The sequence below is a fragment of the Leptopilina boulardi genome, unplaced genomic scaffold, assembly GCF_019393585.1.
Source record: "Leptopilina boulardi isolate dan_hultmark-lab unplaced genomic scaffold, ZJU_Lbou_2.1 LbouV2_191, whole genome shotgun sequence".
Taxonomy (NCBI): domain Eukaryota; kingdom Metazoa; phylum Arthropoda; class Insecta; order Hymenoptera; family Figitidae; genus Leptopilina; species Leptopilina boulardi.
This window is the reverse complement of record NW_026137742.1, coordinates 104,714-130,364: the sequence shown is the minus strand read 5'-3', so window position 1 is coordinate 130,364 and position 25,651 is coordinate 104,714. Positions and strand designations below refer to the sequence as shown.

Genomic DNA, 25,651 nt, shown 5'->3' with positions numbered 1-25,651 from the left:
TTCTGGAGGAAAAATTCTTGCGAAGAAGGATGATGGTGAACGTACGTTCCAGTTTGTATCACTCGATGCGGTCAATTCTTTGAAGTAACAACGAGGCTCTATTTGGAAATATCCTTTTTTTTTTGTTATATACGTATTATGATTTTCTCAGAATCTATTTTTTCATTTCATTTTTTAATTAACACACTTTTGTATGTTATTTTTTCATTTTTTTTCTCATTAAATATTACTATAAGTTTTCTAAAAATTATTTATATGAAAATATTTATATTTGTGTTATGTATATTATCGTTATTATTTGATGTTTATTACATTTTTAAGTTTCTTTATATATTACAGGTGGATTGGCAATTTTTATGTGAATATTCTCTTTCTCGGAGCTTGTTTTTGTTTTTTTTTCTTTTTTTTTAGCCGCTTATAAGTGTGCCTCATATTTAAACTTTCTATTTGGTGTTATTTTTATTAATTTTCTCTTTGATATAATTGGAGACATTAAATATTTGTCACGTTAATGCGCAATCATTGCGTGCTCATATTATTGAGTTTAAAGATTTTTTCAATAGGGGTTTTTATGATATCATTGCAGTTTCTGAAACATGGTTAACAAATAATATTCCTTCTTACCTTGTAGATTTAGATAATTATAATTTATTCCGTAATGATAGGGAGACACGTAGAGGTGGTGGTGTTTGCTTTTATATACGTAATAATTTTAGATGTTCACTTGTTACTATGAGTTCTGAAAATGTATATCCTACTGCTGAATTTTTATTTATTAATATACAATCTCAAATTGATAGTGCATTGATAGGTGTTGTATATAAACCACCGAATGCCTCTTTTGGAAATGATTTAGAAAATCAAATTTTTTCACTTGTACAATTGCATAATAATATTATAATTATGGGTGATTTTAATTGTAATTTAAATGTCACTTCACCTATTAATAATTATTTTACATCAATGTTTTATTCTGCAGGTTTGTCTATAGTTCCTCATAAATCTACGCATCATGCTAGTAATTCTAGTACTAGAATAGATGTTATGATTGTTGACGATTTAGACAAGGTAACTTTCATTTATCAACGCCCTGTTTCATTTTTGTCCAATCATGACTTAATATCTATAAAATATCAATTTAATGGTAAATGTTCCCAACAAAACAATAGATCAATTTTTATTCGTAATTTAAACAAAATTCCTGAGAATGATTTTATTACACATCTTGCTAGTTATGATTGGGCAAGTATATACTCTACTTCAGATATCAATATTAAGGTTTATAAGCTTACTCTATATCTAACTTCGGCTTTTGACTTCTTTGCACCTCTTCATCCATCTAATACAAGGAGAAGATATTCGCCTTGGATGACAGATGAATTAAGAGCCCTTATTAAACAGAGGAATAAGCTTAGAAGAGTTGCTAAAAGAACAAAAAATATTATCGATCATAATAATTTTAAAAAAATGCGTAACTTTGTACAAACTAAAATAAGAGATTCCTATAATAAATATAATTATAATACTATTAAGAATAAAAGTAAGTCTGAAAATGTTTGGAATGTTCTAAAGAAACTTAATTTGATATCTTGTAAGAAGAATTCAACTGATTGCTTATTTCAAGCAAATGATTACTTGGATGTATTTTCGTATGATCCTTTACCTGCACCTATATCTACATTTGAGTGTTTCCCTCTCAGTTCTGAAGATTTCGATGAAAGTAAATTTTTTTTCAGTGATATTTCTGCTGATGATTTAATTAAAAATATATGTAGTATTACGAGTAATGCAATTGGACCGGATTATATTTCTATTAAAATGATTAAGATTGCTTTACCAATTATATTTCCGGTTCTGTTGCATATATACAATTATTCTTTACAGATAGGTATATTTCCAGAAATTTGGAAAATGAGTAATGTGAGACCTATTCCTAAAGTTGCTAAACCGCTCAGAATTACTGATTTTAGACCTATTTCGAATCTTTGTGCTTTGACTAAACCGTTAGAAAAATTGGTATGTCAACAAATCACTAATTTTTTAAATAATCAAAATTTATTAGAACCTTTGCAATCTGGTTTTCGCAAGAAACATAGTACTTGTACAGCTTTGTTAAAATTTACTACTGATGTAAAGATTGCAATGGATAAGAATTTTATTACTGTGGTTGTATTTTTTGACATATCAAAAGCATTCCCCACTGTGGACCTTAATCTATTAATACACAAGTTACATTCTTTCAAACTATCTAAGTCGGTCTGCAATTGGTTCGAATCTTATTTAGATCATAGATTTCAAAGAGTAATTGATGGAAATGGTCAACAGTCTAATTGGAATATATTAAAATGTGGTGTTCCTCAGGGTGCTTCGCTTTCGTCTTTACTTTTTAATCTTTTTATAACTGACCTCGGCACTCAACTTAAGTTCTGTAAATATCATAAATATGCTGATGATTTTAAATTATATTTATCAGGTCCATTATCAAAAATACAAGATTTATTATTGAATATACAAAAAGATATTGAATATGTTGAGAAATGGGCAAATGATAATGGATTTCTTCTCAACCCTGATAAAACTCATGCCATGGTAATATCCGCATCAGGTGGCCCTTCAAATGAATATTTGATGTCTCTATCTCCGATTACATTAGGTGGTAAGAGAATAATATTTAGTGATACAGTTAAGGACTTAGGCTTAACTATTGATCGATCCCTGTCATGGAGAGATCATGTGTGTGAGATTTCTCGAAAAACATATATGGTATTACATCAGTTGAATAGGAATAAAGAATCACTTCCTACTGCAACACGTATATTATTAGTTAAATCGCTTATCCTCCCCTTTTTTGATTACTGTTGCCTTGTTTATGATGATATTAGCGATGAATTAAACTATAAGTTGGAGAGATCTTTAAATTCTTGTATTAGATTTATCTATAACTTACCTAAATATGAACATATTTCACAATATAGAACCAAATGTCATTTATTAAATGTGGCTTCTAGAAGACAATATTTTATGGGAAATGCACTTTATTCAACATTTAGCACTAAAATTCCATTATACTTGTGTGAATTATTTGACTTTAGAAATTCTAATGATTCTATTCACAGCAGGCTTCGAGACAGAGAATCTATATTGAAAATACCAAAGCACCGAACTTGTAAATTGCAAAGGTCATTTATGATTAGAGGTGCTAGATTATGGAATAAATTACCATTTGAAATTAGAGATGCACCTAGCCAATCTACCTTTAAAAGACTTTATTTTAATTTTTTGTTTAAGTGTAATAGCGATATGTTTAATATAACACACTGGTAAATTTTAGTTTTCTTTTCTTTCTTTTTTTTTTTTTTTTTTTCACCTTCTTTATATAATTAATTCATGTATAATAACATTCTAAATTTATAATTCTGTAAATTTGTAAATTATAGGTAATTAGTGATATATTATTGCTCAGTATGATTTACTTTTTCATTACATTGTTAATTCTGTTACATTTTTATTAACTTTATGAATTATCATGTAAATGTTCCTTGGAGGGCTTATTAGCCCTAGGAACTTAAAATAATTAAATAAATAAATAAATAAAATAAATATATCAAATCAAAATAGCCAAAAATAATTTTTATTTTTACAATTGAGTCAGATTCGACAATTTTCCCAATTTTTTAGGTTAATAGTATTATTTACACTTAAAAGTCATATTTAATGAATCTTATTATTGTTTATAAAAGAAAATTATTTTAAAAATTACTTCTTCTTTATCAATTTCAAATTATATTCATTCGTTAATAAATTATGCAAAATTCATAATTTACATTACTATTTTATGTCTAGTGGGCAATCATTGTAAAATTGATGGTCAATCACTGTAAAAATAATGACAATCACTATTTTTTCTGTCATGTGAAGATTTTTTTATTTTTTTTAAATTTATACTAATATTAAATAAACAATTCATTATTATTTTCGGATTAATGGAATATTTTAATTTCTTTACAAATATTTTCCTTTCTCATTTCGATAATTAAACATTTGTAATTTGTATAAATATATCCCCTTTTTGCTTATACTGGCAATCACTGTACCGTTTACCCCTACGATGTCAAGTTTCATATAAAAAATTGCTGTTAATTTTTTTCACGTTTACAGTACTGCTGATCATGCGTCATAATTTGGTCATAACCTAAAAACAATTTGGAGAAAAATTTAAATAGTCATTCTCTTATTTACCAACCCAGTAAAAAATAAAAGATACAAGAACCGCGGATTCCGGATACCAGCTCAATAGCTGGTAAACGAATCCATGAGAATCTCGGATACAAGCACTTTTCGGTATCCGAAATGCTTATGAGCTTGTAAACGGAATAAAACGGAAGACTTTTGTAGGGCTTTTAATAAAGAAAAATCAATTAATTGGATCCAAAAACGATGGGAAGTTAAATTAGAAGCAAAAATAAATGATTATTTATTAAAGTTTACTAACATTTAAACAAAAAACAATTATTCTTACTAATTCTAACCTCTGCATTAAAAACATTGTGAAAACAGTATTTTGTTGGTAATCTTACCTTGCTATTCGGAAAATATTGTTTTCTCCCTTACCGACATTGGATATTAATTTAACGCGGGTTATTTCAAATTTTCAATTTCAAAGGCAATCCTAAATGATTTAATTAAAAGGGAGAAAGGAAATTAAAAATAAGCACTTAATTATGTCTAATAATACTTTAATAATATAATATGTTTATAAATATATATATGGGGCATTCAAGGTCAACGAGAGACCCCCCGCCCCCAGAATAGATTTAAATGAAAAAAGTTCAAATACGGCTTAAAATTTAGGTAATTACATCTACTTTAAAATTCAAAGTGGCAAAATAAAAAATTCAAGATGGCGGATCCAATATGGTGAAAAAAGTAAAAAAAAATGCTTGAATTCACTTGAAATTTGTTACTTGGGGGTTTTTAGGGTCGCTAAACACAAATATGAAATCAGATTTTTAATATTAAAAATGGCAAATCCAATATGGTGGCCGATTTTTAAAAATTTTAACAAATTTTAATAAAACGTATCTTATGGTGCTTTGTAGGGTTGTAAAAAGTTCTAAAGGTTTTAAATTGAATTAGAAATTTAGGTAATTACTCCTACTTTAAAATGCTAAGTGTCAAAATAAAAAATTCAAGATGGCGGATCCAATATGGTGAAAGAAGTAACAAAAAAAGCTATAATTCAATTGAAATTTGTCACTCAGAGGTTTTTAGGGTCGCTGAACACTAATCTGACATCAGATTTTAAATATTCAAAATGGCGGATCCAATATGGCGACCGATTTTTAAAAATCGAAACAAATTTAAATAAAAAATGGATTACGAGAGTTCGTAGGGTTGTAAGAAGTTCCAAAGGTTTTTTATTGAGATAGAAATTTAGGTAATTAGACATACTTTCAAATAAAAAATGTCCAAACACAGATTTCATAATGGTGAACCTAATATGACAGAAGAAGTAACAAAAAAAGCTTCAATTCAATTGAAATTTGTTCCTCGGGACTAAGATAAGTAGGTTACAGCCAATAAATGCAGGATTAGTAATGAAATTTAGGTACCAACTAGTAAAAGTAAGAAACGTTATAAATCCAACTAGTAAAAGTAAGACATAGCTTCCAAGCAATTGAGGCAAGGTCAATGTAGGTACCAAGTAGTAAAAGTAAGACATAGCTTCCAAGCAATTGAGGCAAGGCCAATGTAGGTACCAAGTAGTAAAAGTAAGAAAGGGTAATAATCCAACTAGTAAATGTAAGACATATGTTCCAACTAGTAAAAGTAAGAAAGGGTAATAATCCAACTAGTAAAAGTAAGAACGGTTATAAATCCAACTAGTAAAAGTAAGACACAATAAAAATCCAACTAGTAAAAGTAAAAAAGGGTAATAATCCAACTAGTAAAAGTAAGACATAGGTTCCAACTAGTAAAAGTAAGAAAGGGTAATAATCCAACTAGTAAAAGTAAGAAACAATAAAAATCCAACTAGCAAAAGTAAGACATAGGTTCCGACCAATTAAGACAAGGCTAATTTAGACACCAACTAGTAAAAGTAATAATCCAACTAGTAAAAGTAAGAAACAATAAAAATCCAACTAGTAAAAGTAAGAAAGGGTAATAATCCAACTAGTAAAAGTAAGACATAGGTTCCAAAACTAGTAAAAGTAATAAAGGGTAATAATCCAACTAGTAAAAGTAAGAATCAATAAAAATCCAACTAGCAAAAGTAAGACATAGGTTCCAACTAGTAAAAGTAAGAAAGGGTAAAATCCAACTAGTGAAAGTGAGACATATAGAGTCCAACCAATTAAGGCAAGACCAATTTAGGTTCTAACTAGTAAAAGTAAGAGAGGATAAAAATCCAACTAGTGAAAGTAAGACATAAAGAGTCCAACCAATTAAGGTATCACATCGGCACTAATCGGAGTCAAAAGTTTGTAGCTCGCGTTACTACTTCCCGCACTATACTTTCGCCCACAACTCCCTATACTCTCAGCCCATACTGTACCTACTTCTACAAATACACTCGTACATGTATACCCCACACTAGCAGCGATTAGAAGGAGTAGGAGGTTTGACAACGTCGCTATAAGTCTCGCTTTGACTACTATGGACTACTGTCTCTCTCTAACTAATGTCACCATCCTGCGATGTTGCCACATCAAAGTGGCGGGTGTGCTATATATTGCAAATGACGTCATGAAATAGAATTTTTAATTTATAATTACAAATAAACGGCACGGTAAATTATAAATTTCTTTGTATATTTTAGTTCCAAATTTATTCGTGAATTCAACATTAGTTTTTGAAAAAAATTTATAGAAAACTTCTGATGATATTTATGAAAATGTACTTCTCCCCCATACATTAGTCCCGTCTCCCATGCAAAATAAGCAACTTTGATTGCTAATATCTCTGGTTCCGTACGGCGAAAATTCTTCATATTTTGCAAATTTGTCAAGAATGATAATAAGAACATATGGGAAAATTTTCAAGAAAATTTATAGAAAACGGTTTTACCGATGTGATACCTTAAGGCAAGATCAATTTAGGTTCCAACTAGTTAAAGTAAGAAAGGGTAAAAATCCAACTAGTAAAAGTAAGGCCTACTTATCTTAGTCCCAAGGGACAAATTTCAATTGAATTGAAGCTTTTTTTTGTTACTTCTTCTGTCATATTAGGTTCACCATTATGAAATCTGTGTTTGGACATTTTTTATTTGAAAGTATGTCTAATTACCTAAATTTCTATCTCAATAAAAAACCTTTGGAACTTCTTACAACCCTACGAACTCTCGTAATCCATTTTTTATTTAAATTTGTTTCGATTTTTAAAAATAGGTCGCCATATTTGATCCGCCATTTTGAATATTTAAAATCTGATGTCAGATTAGTGTTCAGCGACCCTAAAAACCCCTGAGTGACAAACTTCAATTGAATTATAGCTTTTTTTGTTACTTCTTTCACCATATTGGATCCGCCATCTTGAATTTTTTATTTTGACACTTAGCATTTTAAAGTAGGAGTAATTACCTAAATTTCTAATTCAATTTAAAACCTTTAGAACTTTTTACAACCCTACAAAGCACCATAAGATACGTTTTATTGAAATTTGTTAAAATTTTTAAAAATCGGCCACCATATTGGATCCGCCATTTTTAATATTAAAAATCTGATTTCATATTTGTGTTTAGCGACCCTAAAAACCCCCGAGTAACAAATTTCAAGTGAATTCAAGCATTTTTTTTACTTTTTTCACCATATTGGATCCGCCATCTTGAATTTTTTATTTTGCCACTTTGCATTTTAAAGTAGATGTAATTACCTAAATTTTAAGCCGTATTTGAACTTTTTTCATTTAAATCTATTCTGGGGGCGGGGGGTCTCTCGTTGACGTGGAATGCCCCATATTTATATAAAATTAAATTTTCTTTATATTTTTTTTATTTGGTTTTGTTTCAGTCTATTTGGTTTTCATTTTTCTCTTCATGGTCATCGAATTGTAACAGCTAATTCATTTCCTCCTCTAATCTTTTAGATGCCTCTAAAACAAATAAAATAATTATTAATTTTCATTATTATCTTAACAATCTTTTAAACTCTATATCTTTTTTATTATTTACTTTAGTACCTTTCTTATAAAAAATCTTAAATAAGCATCTTCAAAAAGAACAAAAAACTTTTCTAACGATTTGAACTCAAAATTTATATTAAAAATATGAATTATAGTAATTTTTATAAACAAAACTTCAAAAATTTAAAAGAAAAAATTGTATTATACAATTATATACAATTAATATATACAATTACTTACTTTTGCATTTATGACCTTTTAAATCGCTAATTTTCCGACTTATGTAATTGAAAGTGCTATGGGCTTCCCAATCAGCGTCGTTTTTAGAAAATTTTTTTTCTGTCCGCAAATAATACTTGTAGGTATCTAAAACATATATGAAATTGAATTAAATGAAATTATTCTTAATATTTATAATAAATATTTACATTAGATGCATTTTTAAATATTCTTTAACTTGGTCATGTTATTTTTAGTTCCATACAGATTGTACTCTGTAAAAAATAACAGTATGATATTTGATAGTATGTCTAATACTTAGTCTTGACAATCTCTACAAATATAAAGAAAAATATAAAAAACATAAAAAAAATCGAACTTGAAAAATTTATTTTTTTAAATGCTTCCATGAAGAAGTAAGAAATACAAACTTTAATTTAAAAAACTTTCACCTTTGATTGCTAACAATTTAATTTTGTCCAATGAATATGGAATTTCTTGATTTTTACTCCGACCACTTTTTTTCCCTGTTACAGAGCTTCTGAGTAAAGTTTCCTTGTCGAAAACGGATGAAGCAATATTTTTGACAAATTGGGGGTTTGAATTTATATTGCTCATTGCCATCGCATAATGTTCAATGTTCAAAAATTCGCCTCTTCCCATGTGAAACTAAAGAAAGAATAATAATAATTAAAATAATACTTAATTCATAACTGAAGAGTATATTTTCAAAATTTGATACATCCAATATTTCGTTATTTCGAGAAATATGAACAAATTACATTAATCACATAACCACTAAAGATAACTGTCAATTAGAAAACTTGTAATGAAAGATTTATATAAAAATGTATTTTTGGATTTAAGACCTTTATTAATTTTTAATCATCTTTTTCTCAATGTAACAGTAACATAATTATTTGTAAGGTCTTAAATATGTTGAATCTGTGTTCATCTCGTTTTTTTTAAATGGACTAATCAACGTTTGAAAATTTGATCATAAACTATATTATTTTAGTGTGACCAAAAATATTAAAAAATATATATTTAAAGTATCATACATTTCTAAAAATTTTACGAATTTGGAGTCCACAACATTTTGGATCAAAGATTTTAAACAGAAAAATGTTTTGACAAAAAAAATTAATTATTTTCCGCTTAAAAAAATTTTAATTTCTTTCAATCGTTGATGAAAACGTTGTTAGCTTCAATTTCGTAAATTTTATAAAAATAATGATTGTTTAAAATAATCATTTAAGTCTTTGCTCCTAAAAATTACATTTTCAGTTTTTTATAATTTAAAACATCTTGAAATTTTTTTATCAGAGTCAAGGAAAAAATTTAAATTCGAACTGGAAATCATGGAAAAGTCAGAAAAAAACCAGAATCAAATTTTTATGGTAATCCTAAAAAATGCTAACCTTTCTATAGTTCGAAGTAATTTTACCTACAGGTATTTCCACTGCTGTACTCTCCCCATCAATGTCAGCATGATGGCCTCGAATTAAACCTGCGAAAAGAAAATTACTTAAGTATTATAAATCTATTATACGATTTTAAGTTATACTTTAAAATAATTAATAACTTACTAGAAACTTCGACCATTCCATCGACAACTTGATGTTGAAGTTTGATGTTCATTGCTTCTATTTCTACAATTTTAGTATTTTTATTTTCTATTATTTTGTTCTTAGTGACTATCTCCCTTTTTAATTGGGCATTCTCTGCCAGTGCTGCTTGAAGATTTGCTTTTAAATTAGCCAAAAAATTGTCGTGTTCTTTGAAGCGATTAGTGTATACTTGGAGAATATTATTATATGATATATTATTTGATTCTCCTTCCGTCGTCTCAGCATTATCCAACGAATTCTTTACAAACGACAAAAATAATTAACTTTTTTAAATCATATATGGGACATTAAAGAAAACACAGATAAGATCATTTTAGCGTTTAAGTGATTGAATTTTAGATTGTCGCGCGAAATTTATTCAATTATTATTTAATAATTTTTTTAGTTGTAAGATTATAAGAAATTGTTTTTAAAAGAGATTTATTCCTCTCATTTTCCTTGACATTTAAAAAAAAGTAGGACCTCAATCCGATTATTAGAACGGAAGATATAGCAGTTTAAAATTTTTTGTTATTATTGCAAATCTCATAAACTAACAAATATTTTAAGCTGCAATTTACGTTAAAGATTAGTCTTACTATATATAACAAAATTCCTAAGTTTCATTGCAATCGGTTAACCTACTCCGAAAAAGTCAAAATCTCACCTGGAATCGCACTAATGTAAGATTTGTTTTGATTTTTATGAAATAATTCAGTTTTATTAAAAAAAACTTTCACATGACGCATAAAACCGGGAACAAGAATTAACGTCGAAAAAAGATTTAAAAACTAAATTTTTTTAACAACCAATTTTTTTTCCTGAATTCTACAAACTTGGATAAAAAAAACTGCTACTAATAATTACTACTGCTACTAATAAATTAAAAACGGTAAAACATTACAGACTTGATATTAATTTTTAACCCGATTTTAGAAGAGTTACTTTCTTATTTTAAGCGCGTTGAGCTATACTGCTTCAGCCAAAATTAAATACTTTCTTAATAGAAACGTTTTATAATTTTAGTATTAATTTTATCATTTAGAATATTAAAAAAAGAACTATTTAAAAATAATTATTTAATAAATAATAATAAAAGAATTTGATTTAAATAAAAAAATTCGATTTTTTTTAATATTTTAGGAACATCAAGATTTTTATCAGCCCTGATTGCATCTCAACTATACATTTATTTTCTCATTTAATAATTCTTTTAAATTTTCCAACATTTTTATAATTCGTCTTCAATTTTCCAAAATTTCAACATCATCAATGCATAGCCCCTCCCCCAGCCCCCGATGTTATAAGCACAATTTAAGGGTTACCCATGTACATATTTAATTAAAATTCTTATTATTACCTGTGGAGATACTTCTGCTACTATCTGAGAAGACTCCGATTCCACTGTTTCTGGCATAACTTCTTGCCCACTGTCCATTAGAAGCACAGAAGCATTTAATATTTCCTGAAAAAGTACAATTTTTGTACATAAAATATAATTTTTATCAGACCTGATTGCATCTCAATTACATTTATTTTCACATTAAATAATTCTTATAAATTTTTTTACATTTTTATAGTTTGTGTTATTATGCTAAAATTTGGCATCAACGATGCATTGACACCACTAACCCCTGAATTTATAAGCACAATTTAATTGTTACCCTTATACTTATTTAATTAAAATACTTATTATTACCTGTGGAGATACTTCTGCTACTATCAGAGAAGACTCCGATTCCACTGTTTCTGGCAACACTTCTTGAACACTGTCTATCTGAACCACAGAAGCATTTAATATTTCCTGAAAAAGTACAATTTTTGTACATAAAATATAATTTTTATCAGACCTGATTGCATCTTAATTACATTTATTTTCACATTAAATAATTCTTATAAATTTTTTTACATTTTTATAGTTTGTGTTATTATGCTAAAATTTGGCATCAACGATGCATTGACACCACTAACCCCTGAATTTATAAGCACAATTTAATTGTTACCCTTATACTTATTTAATTAAAATACTTATTATTACCTGTGAAGATACTTCTGCTACTATCTGAGAAGACTCCGATTTCACTGTTTCTGGCAACACTTCTTGAACACTGTCTATCTGAACCACAGAAGCATTTAATATTTCCTGAAAAAGTACAATTTTTGTACATAAAATATAATTTTTATCAGCCCTGATTGTATCTCAATTACATTTATTTTCACATTAAATAATTGTTATAAATTTTTCTACATTTTTATAGTTTGTGTTATTATGCTAAAATTTGGCATCAACGATGCATTGACACCACTAACCCCTGAATTTATAAGCACAATTTAATTGTTGCCCTTATACTTATTTAATTAAAATTCTTATTATTACCTGTGGAGATACTTCTGCTACTATCTGAGAAGACTCCGATTCCACTGTTTCTGGCAACACTTCTTGAACACTGTCTATCTGAACCACAGAAGGATTTATTATTTCCTGAAAAAGTACAATTTTTGTACATAAAATATAATTTTTATCAGACCTGATTGCATCTCAATTACATTTATTTTCACATTAAATAATTCTTATAAATTTTTTTACATTTTTATAGTTTGTGTTATTATGCTAAAATTTGGCATCAACGATGCATTGACACCACTAACCCCTGAATTTATAAGCACAATTTAATTGTTACCCTTATACTTATTTAATTAAAATACTTATTATTACCTGTGAAGATACTTCTGCTACTATCTGAGAAGACTCCGATTCCACTGTTTCTGGCAACACTTCTTGAACACTGTCTATCTGAACCACAGAAGCATTTAATATTTCCTGAAAAAGTACAATTTTTGTACATAAAATATAATTTTTATCAGACCTGATTGCATCTTAATTACATTTATTTTCACATTAAATAATTCTTATAAATTTTTTTACATTTTTATAGTTTGTGTTATTATGCTAAAATTTGGCATCAACGATGCATTGACACCACTAACCCCTGAGTTTATAAGCACAATTTAATTGTTACCCTTATACTTATTTAATTAAAATACTTATTATTACCTGTGAAGATACTTCTGCTACTATCTGAGAAGACTCCGATTCCACTGTTTCTGGCAACACTTCTTGAACACTGTCTATCTGAACCACAGAAGCATTTAATATTTCCTGAAAAAGTACAATTTTTGTACATAAAATATAATTTTTATCAGCCCTGATTGTATCTCAATTACATTTATTTTCACATTAAATAATTGTTATAAATTTTTCTACATTTTTATAGTTTGTGTTATTATGCTAAAATTTGGCATCAACGATGCATTGACACCACTAACCCCTGAATTTATAAGCACAATTTAATTGTTACCCTTATACTTATTTAATTAAAATACTTATTATTACCTGTGAAGATACTTCTGCTACTATCTGAGAAGACTCCGATTCCACTGTTTCTGGCAACACTTCTTGAACACTGTCTATCTGAACCACAGAAGCATTTAATATTTCCTGAAAAAGTACAATTTTTGTACATAAAATATAATTTTTATCAGACCTGATTGCATCTTAATTACATTTATTTTCACATTAAATAATTCTTATAAATTTTTTTACATTTTTATAGTTTGTGTTATTATGCTAAAATTTGGCATCAACGATGCATTGACACCACTAACCCCTGAATTTATAAGCACAATTTAATTGTTACCCTTATACTTATTTAATTAAAATACTTATTATTACCTGTGAAGATACTTCTGCTACTATCTGAGAAGACTCCGATTCCACTGTTTCTGGCAACACTTCTTGAACACTGTCTATCTGAACCACAGAAGCATTTAATATTTCCTGAAAAAGTACAATTTTTGTACATAAAATATAATTTTTATCAGCCCTGATTGTATCTCAATTACATTTATTTTCACATTAAATAATTGTTATAAATTTTTCTACATTTTTATAGTTTGTGTTATTATGCTAAAATTTGGCATCAACGATGCATTGACACCACTAACCCCTGAATTTATAAGCACAATTTAATTGTTGCCCTTATACTTATTTAATTAAAATTCTTATTATTACCTGTGGAGATACTTCTGCTACTATCTGAGAAGACTCCGATTCCACTGTTTCTGGCAACACTTCTTGAACACTGTCTATCTGAACCACAGAAGGATTTATTATTTCCTGAAAAAGTACAATTTTTGTACATAAAATATAATTTTTATCAGACCTGATTGCATCTCAATTACATTTATTTTCACATTAAATAATTCTTATAAATTTTTTTACATTTTTATAGTTTGTGTTATTATGCTAAAATTTGGCATCAACGATGCATTGACACCACTAACCCCTGAATTTATAAGCACAATTTAATTGTTACCCTTATACTTATTTAATTAAAATACTTATTATTACCTGTGAAGATACTTCTGCTACTATCTGAGAAGACTCCGATTCCACTGTTTCTGGCAACACTTCTTGAACACTGTCTATCTGAACCACAGAAGCATTTAATATTTCCTGAAAAAGTACAATTTTTGTACATAAAATATAATTTTTATCAGACCTGATTGCATCTTAATTACATTTATTTTCACATTAAATAATTCTTATAAATTTTTTTACATTTTTATAGTTTGTGTTATTATGCTAAAATTTGGCATCAACGATGCATTGACACCACTAACCCCTGAATTTATAAGCACAATTTAATTGTTACCCTTATACTTATTTAATTAAAATACTTATTATTACCTGTGAAGATACTTCTGCTACTATCTGAGAAGACTCCGATTCCACTGTTTCTGGCAACACTTCTTGAACACTGTCTATCTGAACCACAGAAGCATTTAATATTTCCTGAAAAAGTACAATTTTTGTACATAAAATATAATTTTTATCAGCCCTGATTGTATCTCAATTACATTTATTTTCACATTAAATAATTGTTATAAATTTTTCTACATTTTTATAGTTTGTGTTATTATGCTAAAATTTGGCATCAACGATGCATTGACACCACTAACCCCTGAATTTATAAGCACAATTTAATTGTTGCCCTTATACTTATTTAATTAAAATTCTTATTATTACCTGTGGAGATACTTCTGCTACTATCTGAGAAGACTCCGATTCCACTGTTTCTGGCAACACTTCTTGAACACTGTCTATCTGAACCACAGAAGGATTTATTATTTCCTGAAAAAGTACAATTTTTGTACATAAAATATAATTTTTATCAGACCTGATTGCATCTCAATTACATTTATTTTCACATTAAATAATTCTTATAAATTTTTTTACATTTTTATAGTTTGTGTTATTATGCTAAAATTTGGCATCAACGATGCATTGACACCACTAACCCCTGAATTTATAAGCACAATTTAATTGTTACCCTTATACTTATTTAATTAAAATACTTATTATTACCTGTGAAGATACTTCTGCTACTATCTGAGAAGACTCCGATTCCACTGTTTCTGGCAACACTTCTTGAACACTGTCTATCTGAACCACAGAAGCATTTATTATTTCCTGAAAAAGTACAATTTTTGTACATAAAATATAATTTTTATCAGACCTGATTGCATCTCAATTACATTTATTTTCACATTAAATAATTCTTATAAATTTTTTTACATTTTTATAGTTTGTGTTATTATGCTAAAATTTGGCATTAACGATGCATTGACACCACTAACCCCTGAATTTATAAGCACAATTTAATTGTTACCCTTATACTTATTTAATTAAAATTCTTATTATTACCTGTGAAGATACTTCTGCTACTATCTGAGAAGACTCCGATTCCACTGTTTCTGGCAACACTTCTTGAACACTGTCTATCTGAACCACAGAAGCATTTAATATTTCCTGAAAAAGTACAATTTTTGTACATAAAATATAATTTTTATCAGCCCTGATTGTATCTCAATTACATTTATTTTCACATTAAATAATTCTGAAAAATTTTTTTACATTTTTATAGTTTGTGTTATTATGCTAAAATTTGGCATCAACGATGCATTGACACCACTAACCCCTGAATTTATAAGCACAATTTAATTGTTGCCCTTATACTTATTTAATTAAAATTCTTATTATTACCTGTGGAGATACTTCTGCTACTATCTGAGAAGACTCCGATTCCACTGTTTCTGGCAACACTTCTTGAACACTGTCCATCTGAACCACAGAAGGATTTATTATTTCCTGAAAAAGTACAATTTTTGTACATAAAATATAATTTTTATCAGACCTGATTGCATCTCAATTACATTTATTTTCACATTAAATAATTCTTATAAATTTTTTTACATTTTTATAGTTTGTGTTATTATGCTAAAATTTGGCATCAACGATGCATTGACACCACTAACCCCTGAATTTATAAGCACAATTTAATTGTTACCCTTATACTTATTTAATTAAAATTCTTATTATTACCTGTGAAGATACTTCTGCTACTATCTGAGAAGACTCCGATTCCACTGTTTCTGGCAACACTTCTTGAACACTGTCTATCTGAACCACAGAAGCATTTAATATTTCCTGAAAAAGTACAATTTTTGTACATAAAATATAATTTTTATCAGCCCTGATTGTATCTCAATTACATTTATTTTCACATTAAATAATTCTTATAAATTTTTTTCATTTTTATAGTTTGTGTTATTATGCTAAAATTTGGCACCAACGATGCATTGACACCACTAACCCCTGAATTTATAAGCACAATTTAATTGTTACCCTTATACTTATTTAATTAAAATTCTTATTATTACCTGTGAAGATACTTCTGCTACTATCTGAGAAGACTCCGATTCCACTGTTTCTGGCAACACTTCTTGAACACTGTCTATCTGAACAACAGAAGCATTTAATATTTCCTGAAAAAGTACAATTTTTGTACATAAAATATAATTTTTATCAGACCTGATTTCATCTCAATTACATTTATTTTCACATTAAATAATTCTTATAAATTTTTTTACATTTTTATAGTTTGTGTTATTATGCTAAAATTTGGCATCAACGATGCATTGACACCACTAACCCCTGAATTTATAAGCACAATTTAATTGTTACCCTTATACTTATTTAATTAAAATTCTTATTATTACCTGTGAAGATACTTCTGCTACTATCTGAGAAGACTCCGATTCCACTGTTTCTGGCAACACTTCTTGAACACTGTCTATCTGAACCACAGAAGCATTTAATATTTCCTGAAAAAGTACAATTTTTGTACATAAAATATAATTTTTATCAGCCCTGATTGTATCTCAATTACATTTATTTTCACATTAAATAATTGTTATAAATTTTTCTACATTTTTATAGTTTGTGTTATTCTGCTAAAATTTGGCATCAACGATGCATTGGCACCACTACCTCCTGAATTTATAAGCACAATTTAATTGTTACCCTTATACATATTTAATTAAAATTGTTATTAGTACCTACCTGCGGAGATACTTCTGTTACTATCTGAGAAGACTCAGATTCCACTGTTTCCGGCAACACTTCTTGAACACTGTCCATCTGAACCACAGAAGCATTTAATATTTCCTGAAAAAGCCCAATTTTCAGACTTTGATATGATTTTTAATACGAAAATGTAAAAAATCAAAAATTTTGATACCAATAATTGTTCTTCTTAATTGTATTTAATAATTTCAAAAGATTGTTTTACCCTTTTGTTAAAAATTTTTTGGTTTGACTGGAACATTTGATTATATATTTTCTTTACTTTTACCTTATTTTTAAACAAAATATTTATCCTTACTCTGACTTTAGTGAAAAGAAAGTCAATGTGTTTATAATTACAAAAAATTAAGAAAACAATTTATAGATGCAATAATTCGAATTAAACTTTTCAATAACTTTTGATAAATTTTTTTTTAATTTTCGCCAAAAAACTTACTTTTTTTTAAACTGAAATGTTAAATTCGACATTAAAAAAAAATTTATTCATACAGAAGGCACTAATGTACTATTGAAGAAAAAATTTTGTTTTTGATAATAATTGTGGACCCTAGATTGGACGCAATAGGCAAATTTCAGCATCGAGTATATAACGTTTATTTTTTATTATTAAATTTTTAATTTTTTTTACAATAAAAAAATTATATTTCGAAGATTTAAATATATAAAAAAACATCCACAAAAACTCATATCAATTTATTTCAATACGTTTGAGAAAAAAATTCTTGAAATATATACATTTTTTGACTTTCTATAATGTAGGCGCCCCCCTTAAATAATTTTTCCAAATTTTTATAAGAATGATAAATCACCTGTCGTTTTTTTGCTGTGCTTTTCTTCCTTTTTAATAAGGCTTCCTTTATTTTGTCTGCATTTGAACTAGAAGTCAGGCCCTAAGTACCAGTGCATAATGAATAAGTAATTGACCTTTTATGTACAATATTTTTTTTATTTTATTTATTTGTAATAAATTTTTGAAAATTGTACATTTTTTATTTTTACTTACTGTACATGCAATGTTAAAAGAAATAAATTAAAAAATTTTTGAATATATTATTTGCATGTATATTGAATATAATTACAGTAGAACAGCGATTATCCAAACCTCTGTCATCAGTACTCTGTGTTATCTGAAGCATAAAACATTTTATTCGAACTTTTTTCCAAATTTTAAACGAATTTTTTTTATTTTTTTACTATTAAAACTAGTTTTAATAATTTTCTAAAAGAATTATATTACATTAAATATATATTCGTTTTAACTGTTTAATTGTTTTACTTTAATTATATCAAGAAAATATAATTCTCTTTAACATCCGAACAAGGTTCCGCCCGAATTTGTTAGGATAATCGACGTTTCACTGTATTTTCACATTTTCTTTAGATAAACACAAATTTTTTTTACACAATTTTTAAAATTTGCTGATATTAAATAAGTAATATTTTAATTCCAAATAAGAAATTAGTTTAGTTATAAAATTTAATTTTCAAATAAACATTTACCAATTTTTCAAAAATTATTATTACTTTTTAAATATGAACCATTATTTTTTATAGTGAACTATGAATTTAAGTAATTTTAAATAATAAATTTTTCTTTCTGTATTGATTATATGCTATTACAATGGAAATATATTGCTAATTACCGATGTAAGTGTCGTTCTGAAATTTATAAAGAAGTAAAACATTAGTAGTAAGGCTAGAGGAATACTGCCCCAGGTTCTGATCTCGGCTAAGTTACCCCCAGTCGGTAAGGTAGATTTCTACATTATCAGCAGCTGGTCGAATTAAAACCCAGTTGGTAAGGTAGGAATTTGTTTTACCGACCGAGTTAGTTAACTAGCCATCCAATAGATGGCGCCACTAGCGAATTCAAATCTGCTTGGCGGGAAATTTAAAATTTATTAGATAATTTAAATTTGCTTGGCCGCCATTTTGTTTTACCGACCGAGTTAGTTGAGCAGACACCCAACAGATGGCGCCACTATCTATTAGCCTGTGGGGAATGCTTTATGTTCCCCCACTATATATAGATATACGGGCTGACGCCATACTTGGCAACCGTTGCTAAGAGAACCAGATAAGTTAGTTCGATTAGAGAAGTCTTGCGAGTAACACGTGCTGTCGTATCATTACTGTAAAATGATAAATAAATTATTAATTATATAAATAATATTCGGTAACAAGTTTTATTTGTTAACCCGTGTTTATTCGTTGGAGAACAATAGTATGTTTATACATTATTGTTAATAACAATTCTCCACATTGGTGACCCCAACTACCGAACACGTTTTCGGAGATCGGTGGACAGTTTTGCCATCGTTATTTTTTATAAAATTTATCAAGTGGATTTCTTATAGCCAGTGATCTGTTTACTGCGTTTTTTTGCATAGTTTCCGGAAAAAATGCACTAAATCCGGAATTATGAGTGAAGTCCATTTAAAAAAATCTAGCACGTGCGGTCATGTACGAAGTTACGTTATATTGACCGGTTAATCTCGAGGAACGAGATTTTGCAGTCCCCATCAGTACCTTCTGGACGTATCCTGTCATTTTTGGCTGTAAAAAATTCTCCAACATCATTATATGTTGCATATTTTCCATACCGTCACTGAAGGAAGGATGTCAGTTACCGCCAAAAAAAGTTACGATGGAAGCCATTTTTCTCTATGACGTATAAGTTTCCCGGGATTTTCTCCGCTTGGCCTTTATTGCGCAGAATTTCCCCTCCTGCCAACACTTGCTGTTTACATCGGATGTACGTCATCATTTTCAACGAAAGGTTCGAAGTAATCGGAGCCTCCTGTAAGGTATTCATGTAATTGTGATGTCGTCAACAGCTGATCGAGCAAGTGTTTATAAACAAGCAAAATCTACAACTCGCATTTTTTTTACATAATATAAATTAATAAATATAAAGTAAATTACTTTTTCTTCTTTTACTGAAAGAAAATAGATTTAAATTTAAAAATTTTTTTTTTAAATATAATTTTAAACATAATTTAAAAATGTATTATCGTCAACTTAGATTCATTTTAATTCTTTTGATATTGGAATTTTCATTGTTTCATCTTTATATTCTCTTATGTTTATTCAGAGAGATTTACATCGTGTTTTTCATGATATTCGAACTTAAACGTTACGTTTAATTTTTTTTTATTTTTTAAAAAAAATTCAAACAAAAACAATAATATTGTACTTTCCGCGCGCTATTGTGTGGGCATTGTGTGATTTAGAATTTTTTTTTGATTCTTTATCTCGATGTTAAAAGTCTAAAAATGCGATTAATGTGCGAGTGTGCGTAGGACTGTAGATTTTGACAGGAGTATATATATATATATATATATATATTTTTTTTTTCTTTTCTTTCTTCGTTTGTTTTGTCTTTTATTTTATATTATATCAAATTGATATTTTAATATGTTGACAATTATCAAGGGAAATTTTTTTTACACACTATGAAGTTCATTTTGGTGTTGCATTGGGATATTTAAACTGAATTTTTTTTTCTTATTTCTTAATTGTTTATTTATATAAATTTAAAAAAAAAAAAAAACTTTTTCTTTCATATTCAATAAATTTTTCTTTTTTAGGAAATGTGGACCCGAATAACTAGTTTTTAAATTTTATAATTTCTATTTTCTTATTTTATTTGGAAAAACTATTTTTGATCGGTTGTGCTCAGCGTGGTATTTGACCTAGCCTATTTTATTTCTTTTAAATTTTAATAAAAATGGAGGAACTCGAAGAAAAGATTCGCGTATTGACGGAACAACTAGAAGCTGCACAGGCAGCCAATGAGGCCGCAAACGGCGACGACGTCCAAGGATTTCGACCTGCTGACGAGGAGGCTCATGTTGATGCGTATAAACGTCGTATCAGAATTCCCAGATTTTATCAGAATAACCCGGTTGTTTGGTTCAACGTTATCGAGGCTTTATTTCGAAATAATAGTATTCGCTCTGAGAAATCCCGTGCCGATATAGTAATCGCGGAACTCGACGCGGATATAGCATTGTCTATTGCTGATTTGTTATCACTGGAAACGGTTCCAGCTGACATTTATCAGCGCATGAAAAAGAGACTCATTTCAACGTATTCAGCCTCATCTGAAGCACAATTACGACAATTGCTCAAGGGTGAAGTATTGAGTTCGGGAAAACCGTCGCATATTTTGTCACGCATTCGCAACTTAAGCGGAGGTAAATGCTCCGATGACATTCTTAAAACAATTTTTCTTGACCAATTGCCATCTCAACACCGTGCGATATTAGCCTCTTTACCATTTGACACCTTAGACAATTTAGCGTCATCAGCCGACAAAATTTCAGATGCAACTGCCCCTTTAAGCAATCATGTCGCTTCAGTCACACCTATTCCAACTAACGATAACGGAATCGAGGCAAAATTAGATTTGATCACCGCGGAAATCGCGGCAATGAAGTCGAGATTTAATGATTCGGAAAATAATAATCGCCGTCATTTTAATCGTTCAAGATCAAGATCTCGAAATAGTCAATCTCGTGGCCATTCTCGGGATAGATCGTCCAACCAAACCAAATCAGGGTTGTGTTGGTACCACAAGAAATTTTCGAAGTCAGCAAAAAAATGTGTTGAGCCGTGCACCTGGGTTAACAAAGAGGAGAAAAAGGGAAACTAAATGAGCCGATCCGAGTCGAGACCATCGGATCCGGTAACAAATCGAAGCGTCTCCATATCAGAGATCGAGAGTCAGGTCTTATTTTTTTAATCGATACGGGAGCTGATGTATCCCTGTTACCATCGTTGCATTCTAGTTCTCGCGAGCCCATCGAATTCAGTCTTTACGCGGCTAATAATACGCGAATTCCCACTTACGGAAGTAAACGTCTTTCTTTGAACCTTGGCCTTAGACGCGAAATATCATGGATTTTCTGTGTTGCAGCGATACCGTACCCAATTATTGGGGCCGATTTGCTCGAGCACTATGGCTTGATGGTTGATCTTCGCAATCGCAGACTTTTGGACTCTTTGACCAGTCTCTCGGTGGCATGCTCGATCAGGAAGGTTGTCGTTCATGGCGTTAGTTTGATTGACGAATCTCTGACTTTTGCCAACATTTTGTCGGAATTTCCTGAAATAACAAGACCATCTCAGGGATTGGAGAAATTACCCGGCGACGTTGTGCATCACATTGTTACAAAGGGTTCTCCGATTTCTGCAAAAGCTCGTCGTTTAACAATCGAAAGGGAACTTGCTGTCAAGGCTTATTTTCAGTCAATGGTCGCTCAGGGAAAATGTAAATATTCCAAATCTTCATGGGCTTCTCCTATCCACGTGGTTGAGAAAAAGGACGGTGGGATAAGAGTTTGCGGGGACTATCGCGGTGTAAACAACGTTACCGAACCCGATCGCTATCCCGTTCCCCATCTTCACGATTTTTCGTCAAGACTCAACGGCAAACAAATTTTCACGAAATTGGATTTACACCAGGCCTATAATCAGATTTCGGTTAACCCTGACGACGTAAAGAAAACCGCTGTTATCACCCCTTTTGGGTTATTCGAGTATAAAGTCATGACATTTGGTTTGCGAAATGCAGGGAGTACTTTTCAGCGTTATATTTTCCAGGCTTTAGGCGACTTAGACTTCGTCTTCGTTTACATAGATGACATACTCATTGCCTCTTCTTCTTTGGCTGAGCATGAGTTGCATCTTCGAGAAGTTTTTCGTCGTCTCAGGGAATATCGTTTGCGGTTAAACTTGGATAAATGTTGTTTTGGTAAAAGCGAGCTCGAGTTTTTGTGTTACATTGTAAATACTAATGGCATTCGCCCTACTCCCGAAAAAGTTAAAGCTATTGTTGATTTTCCGCGTCCCAAGACGATCGTCGATTTACGCCGATTCTTGGGCCTCGTTAATTTTTACCACCGTTGCATCAAGCATGCCGCTCACATTCAAATTCCGCTAAATCATTTTTTGCGCGATTCGCGCAAAAATGATAAGCGCATCGTACCTTGGGATCCTGTTTCTGAATCTGCTTTTGATAGAATTAAGCATGAAATAGCCAATGCTGCATTGCTATTTCATCCTTGTTCCAAAGCCGAGACGCGCCTAATCACCGATGCTTCTAACACCGGTATTGGTGCGATTCTTGAACAAAGATTCGGAAATGAATGGAAACCTCTTGCCTTCTTTTCCAAGAAACTTACACCTTCCCAATGCAATTACAGCGCATACGATCGCGAATTGACGGCTATCTTCGAGGCGATTAAGTATTTTAAACATTTTCTCGGTCCTAATCAATTCAAAGTAGTTACAGATCATAAGCCACTCGTATATGCTTTCAAACAGCGTCCGGAAAAGGCTTCTCCTCGACAAATTAACCAGCTATCTTTTATTTCGCAGTTCACCACCAGTATCGAGCATATTCCTGGTTCCGAGAACGTTGTCGCCGACGCACTCTCTCGTGTTGACGCTATCCTTTTTCCTTCGGAGATCACTCTTCTCGAGTTTGCTGAAGCCCAGGGTAGTTGTCTCGAGTTGAAGACTTATCTCGAGAATCAAGACACCTCTCTGAATCTGAAAAAAATCATGTTTGGTCAAAGCAGTAATTTTATATTTTGTGATCTTTCTGGCGAAGTCCTCCGACCATTTGTTCCGATTTCTCTGCGCGAACGCGTTTTTAAATTGTTGCATTCTCCGGCTCATCCGGGTGCCAAGGTCACGGACCGCATAATCCGTCAGCGATATGTGTGGCCTAATATGCACAAAGACATTTCGAAAATGTGTAAAAACTGTCTGGATTGTCAACGTTCGAAGATATCTAGACATGTTAGTCTCAAACCGTCGCATTTCGTGGCTCCGGAATCGCGTTTTCGCCATATTCATATAGACATTGTTGGTCCTCTCCCGATCGATTCTGGATTCAGATATTGTCTGACCATGATCGATCGGTTCTCACGGTGGCCTGAAGCTGTCCCCTTAAGGGACATTGAGGCAGCAACTGTGGTACGTGCTCTCATGAACAACTGGGTATCACGCTTTGGATCACCTGAGACAATCACTACCGATCAGGGCAGCCAGTTTGAGTCTGCACTTTTCCAAGCGCTACTTAAACTTATTGGCTCCAAGCGTATACGTACCACTGCATACCACCCCGCCTCAAATGGCATTATTGAAAGATGGCACAGAACTTTTAAAGCTGCCATCATGTGCCATGCCACTCGTGAATGGACACGTATCCTTCCTATCGTTCTGTTAGGATTGAGATCCAATGTGTTGGATTGTGGTTCGTCACCTGCCGAATTTTTATACGGAACAACGATTCGAATCTCCGGCGAATTCGTGCTTCACGATGATTTTGCACCAAATCCGCAGATTTTTTTGGAGGAATTCCGCGAATTGATGAAGGAAGTCAAGCCTATTCCCGTTGAGCACCGCCACAAAAATAGAGCATTTGTTTTTAAAGATCTTTATTCATCGACTCATGTTTTTCTTCGCGCAGGACATTTAAAAAAATCTCTGGAACCACCCTATTCTGGTCCACACCGAATTATCAAAAGGGTAACAGATCGCGTTTTCGAAATTGAAGTTAACGGAACTTCTCGCAATGTTTCTGTTGAAATGCTCAAGCCCGCATATTTTCTTCGAGAAGCAGATGATCCAAATGTAAAAAGAGTTCCAGCAAATAATCCTGTAAAAAAGGGCTTGACCATTCAACCCGACCTTCAACCCGACATTCAACTAGAAATTCAACCAACGATTTCATTTCCCAATGCAACGCCAAATGTGCCAGTAACCAGCGATCAGTCAAATTTTATTTTTAACAAATCTGCTGTACTTAAAACATATTCTAGGAAAAAGAAAGTCAGCTTTAATGTATGATAGAGGTATGCGTGATCGCGTTAGATATAATAGTATTATCTATCTATTTTTTTCAGTATTATATCTGCTCAAAAGTGTAGACAGCACGTAATTATTTTTTATATATTTATAATACATTTTATCAAAACAAGATTTTATATTTACATGATAAAAAAACTACGTATATAGGTAGTTTATATTTTTAACTAAATTTATATCGTCAGCCCATTTAAACTTAATTAAAAACTTGTGATTATTAGATTTTATTTTTTAACTATAATTATTATATGTAATTTTTAGTATTACTAATATCTCTACGATTTTATAATTGTTATTTTTATACAAATGTTGCAATTTTATATTTATTTAT

The 25,651-nt window shown here is 30.2% G+C and overlaps 2 protein-coding genes across 2 annotated transcripts; one reads left to right on the top strand and one right to left on the bottom strand.

Annotated features, from left to right (window-relative positions):
* Positions 1–8,338: 8,338 nt before the first annotated feature.
* LOC127277925 (uncharacterized) lies at positions 8,339–18,564 on the bottom strand. Its single transcript, XM_051299374.1, has 8 exons — positions 18,519–18,564; positions 18,249–18,329; positions 16,057–16,161; positions 11,650–11,754; positions 9,930–10,209; positions 9,762–9,850; positions 8,793–9,009; positions 8,339–8,487 (listed from the first exon to the last, which is right to left on the bottom strand). Exons 3-8 carry the CDS (start codon positions 16,132–16,134, stop codon positions 8,354–8,356), a joined length of 903 nt encoding a protein of 300 aa, XP_051155331.1. The 5' UTR covers positions 16,135–16,161; positions 18,249–18,329; positions 18,519–18,564; the 3' UTR covers positions 8,339–8,353.
* A 2,605-nt stretch (positions 18,565–21,169) lies between these two features.
* LOC127277930 (uncharacterized) lies at positions 21,170–22,096 on the top strand. Its single transcript, XM_051299378.1, has one exon. It carries the CDS (start codon positions 21,170–21,172, stop codon positions 22,094–22,096), a length of 927 nt encoding a protein of 308 aa, XP_051155335.1.
* Positions 22,097–25,651: the final 3,555 nt, after the last annotated feature.

Bases quoted from the DNA above. Each gene is read 5' to 3' on its own strand.
- LOC127277925 (XM_051299374.1), bottom strand. From the start codon at position 16,134: ATGGACAGTGTTCAAGAAGTGTTGCCAGAAACAGTGGAATCGGAGTCT. The intron at 9,010-9,761 runs GTTAGCATTTTT...TTCTTTCTTTAG, and splicing joins TTACTTCGAACTATAGAAAG to TTTCACATGGGAAGAGGCGA. The intron at 8,488-8,792 runs GTGAAAGTTTTT...TATATGTTTTAG, and splicing joins TAAATTGTTAGCAATCAAAG to ATACCTACAAGTATTATTTG.
- LOC127277930 (XM_051299378.1), top strand. From the start codon at position 21,170: ATGGAGGAACTCGAAGAAAAGATTCGCGTATTGACGGAACAACTAGAA.